The sequence below is a fragment of the Thalia democratica genome, chromosome 6 (assembly GCF_965202585.1).
Source record: "Thalia democratica chromosome 6, ktThaDemo2.hap1.1, whole genome shotgun sequence".
In the NCBI taxonomy this organism is placed as follows: Eukaryota; Metazoa; Chordata; class Thaliacea; order Salpida; family Salpidae; genus Thalia; species Thalia democratica.
In genome coordinates this window covers 42474476-42477114 of record NC_139170.1, presented here as the reverse complement: position 1 = coordinate 42477114, position 2639 = coordinate 42474476, and the positions used below count along the sequence as shown (strand labels likewise).

Here is a 2639-nt window from a genome sequence, read left to right as displayed (position 1 = left end):
TGAATAAATATAAAAATTCACAAATAAACTTGCATAGATTTTACATTCTAGTTAATATCTTATCAAATAAGTTAAATTTAGCTATATCCACTTAAAGCTATATTTAACAAAACTTTGTCAGTTTAAACTCAACCTAATTAGTAATACACTTGAAATACTTAACTAAATTAAACTGTTAACATTTATCCTAAACTTAAACACCAGGTCAGATATTAGACACTACCATTGAATAATGCCTACATAATAAGATTTTCAAGATTATGCTTCACATACTATTATTAAAACTATCTACTAACTTTTTATTTTGTACAACAAGTGACTGCAAAATTAATATCGATCGAAAGTAAGTTTGTTTTATTTTGATAAACGCTCAATTTACTTCTACTAGACTTAATGATCCTGTCGATCTCATGTAGTACAGCGAGAAGGGATGCTTGTTTCTCAAGACGAGGTCCAGTGAAACTTGTGTAACGCTGCGGTCGTCACATTCGTTCCATTGCCCGCTCGGAGCCTTGCAGTAAGCCCAGTAGTGCAAACCACCGATCACAACCGCGTACAGCTCGTAAACTACATCGGATCCACAGGCGTCTTCCATGAACGGCCTTATGTTGATAAATGCGGGAAACTCGGTCTTTTTTCGGTTGTTCAAATCAAACTGCGGTTTGAAGCTGATCTGCAACACGTGAGGGGGACTCTCAAAGACGGTCTTTTCGGTGTGCTCTCTTTTAACTCGGCACTTTTCGCAGTCGCGCTGACAATGGAAATCTTTCTCTTTGCTCAGTTCGGCGAGGTTTTTCACAACGTTTCCCTCGTCCAAGTACACTTGCTCGGCCTTCGACAACCGACGTTCGTTTCCGCAGTGCTTGCAGCGGTAGACTACCGCCAGTTTGCTGTAGAATACGTCTCTTATGATGCTGTTCTTGTTCGCGTCTTCCAGTTTGCTTTCCAGGTGCATGAGCAGCTCTTCCCTGTCTCCCATGCTTCCGATCTGCATCGTGTTCGACGTTGTTCGAAAGACAGACGTGAAAAATTTCCTCATTACTTTGGCGTTAACGCAGGTCTTGTTCCTGTTGCATTCTTCGAGATGCGCGACGTACTCCTTTGTCAGGCAAGTGCAGCAATCCTCTTCGTTTGCTTTCTCCACTTCGGGACTTTTTTCCGAGTTTCCATCGCAATCTCCGTCATCCTCACAGTCCGCCTTCTTTTTACAGTCACAAGAATAATCTCTAAAGTGGTTGATGAAAGCGGGAGTGTGATTGAGGACCTGCATCGTCGAGTTGGCGAAACACGTGTAACCTATGTTGGGAATTCCCGGAAGTTGAGAGCTCCCTTCAAAACTTTTCGGCCATTTTGCGTTGAGTTGGTTGTTGTCCATATTGTTTTATTTAAACTATAACTTGCTAAAATAATTATTTTTTTTTTCTCGCTCACTAACATAAATATTCAAAAGGTGTTATTACAATATTGCAGAAGAAAAACGTTTCAATAGTACTGTATGAACCAAAGTTAAAACTTGAATATTTTTCTAAATATAAATATTTAAACCAGTTCAGTTTGGTTCACCCTAAATGTATGAAACTTTAATCTCAATATCCTTTAGCAATCAATTCAAATTATGTAGTACGTTTTTATTTTAAATACGATGAATATTTAAATTTTTAGACTAACGAATTATAGTTTTGTATCAAGGGTCAAAAAATACTAAATAAATCATCACAACCAATCATCTTATAAGTTTGTAAATTGAATGTGGTACTTAGGTCAGCTTTCGGTTTTTTAAGCGGAGTAAAACTGATTTTGGTTCTTTAGTAAAACAACGATTAATAAATTTAAACAAAACTTTTTATAAAATGAAAAAATTATTTACTGTTTCAATCAGAGTTGTCAAAGTAATCATTTTCGCTACGCCAATTACGAACTGAAGTGTAAAAAATTGTTTGTTTAAAATTAAAATTTAAATCGAGTAATTAAAGTAATTCTTTTTTAAACAAAATTTAAATGCAGCATTTTTTATAATACAATTAAAGATTAGGTTTGATAAAAAGAATATTAGACTATTAGTAATATTTGTTTTGTATGAAAACATTGTATGTATAACTAACACTTTAAAAAAGAGTTATAAAACCTGATTTACCTTTTCAAGTTTTTACTCATATAGCTCATGAAAAAGTTATCATGTCATATTAACTGTTACGGGGCTGCCTCACTTTCAAGCAAAAACGCAGCCTGACACCAAACTAGTATGAACTTCCGAGAAAAATATTGTAGTGAGAGCCAATAGGTGAAAATGAGTAACTGTTATTTAAACATAGACACTTTGTAAAGGTCTTATAGTACCAAAAGGTTTAAATATTCAAAGGAAAGTTTGATTTTAAGGAAACAAATTGGATTTAAAATTATTTAAACTATCTTAAGATTTAGGATAGTTTTTGAAACTAATCGGAGTTTTGCAAAAAAAAAAAAACAAGCTTGTATCAGCTTCACTTACGATGAAATTTTAAATCTTTCAAGTCATTTACTAATATACACATTGAAGTTACATAACAAACACAACTTGCAAATAAATTTTATTTTTCTTAATTTAAAAAAAAATACCGTGGCAAAATATTAAAATAGTTCAGAAATAATGAATGACTAAT

General features: G+C 33.6%; 1 protein-coding gene across 1 annotated transcript; it reads right to left on the bottom strand.

Moving 5' to 3' along the window:
- Positions 1-370: 370 nt before the first annotated feature.
- LOC145839090 (ubiquitin carboxyl-terminal hydrolase 36-like) lies at positions 371-1375 on the bottom strand. The gene has a single exon (XM_082946701.1). It carries the CDS (start codon positions 1373-1375, stop codon positions 371-373), a length of 1005 nt encoding a protein of 334 aa, XP_082802827.1.
- Positions 1376-2639: the final 1264 nt, after the last annotated feature.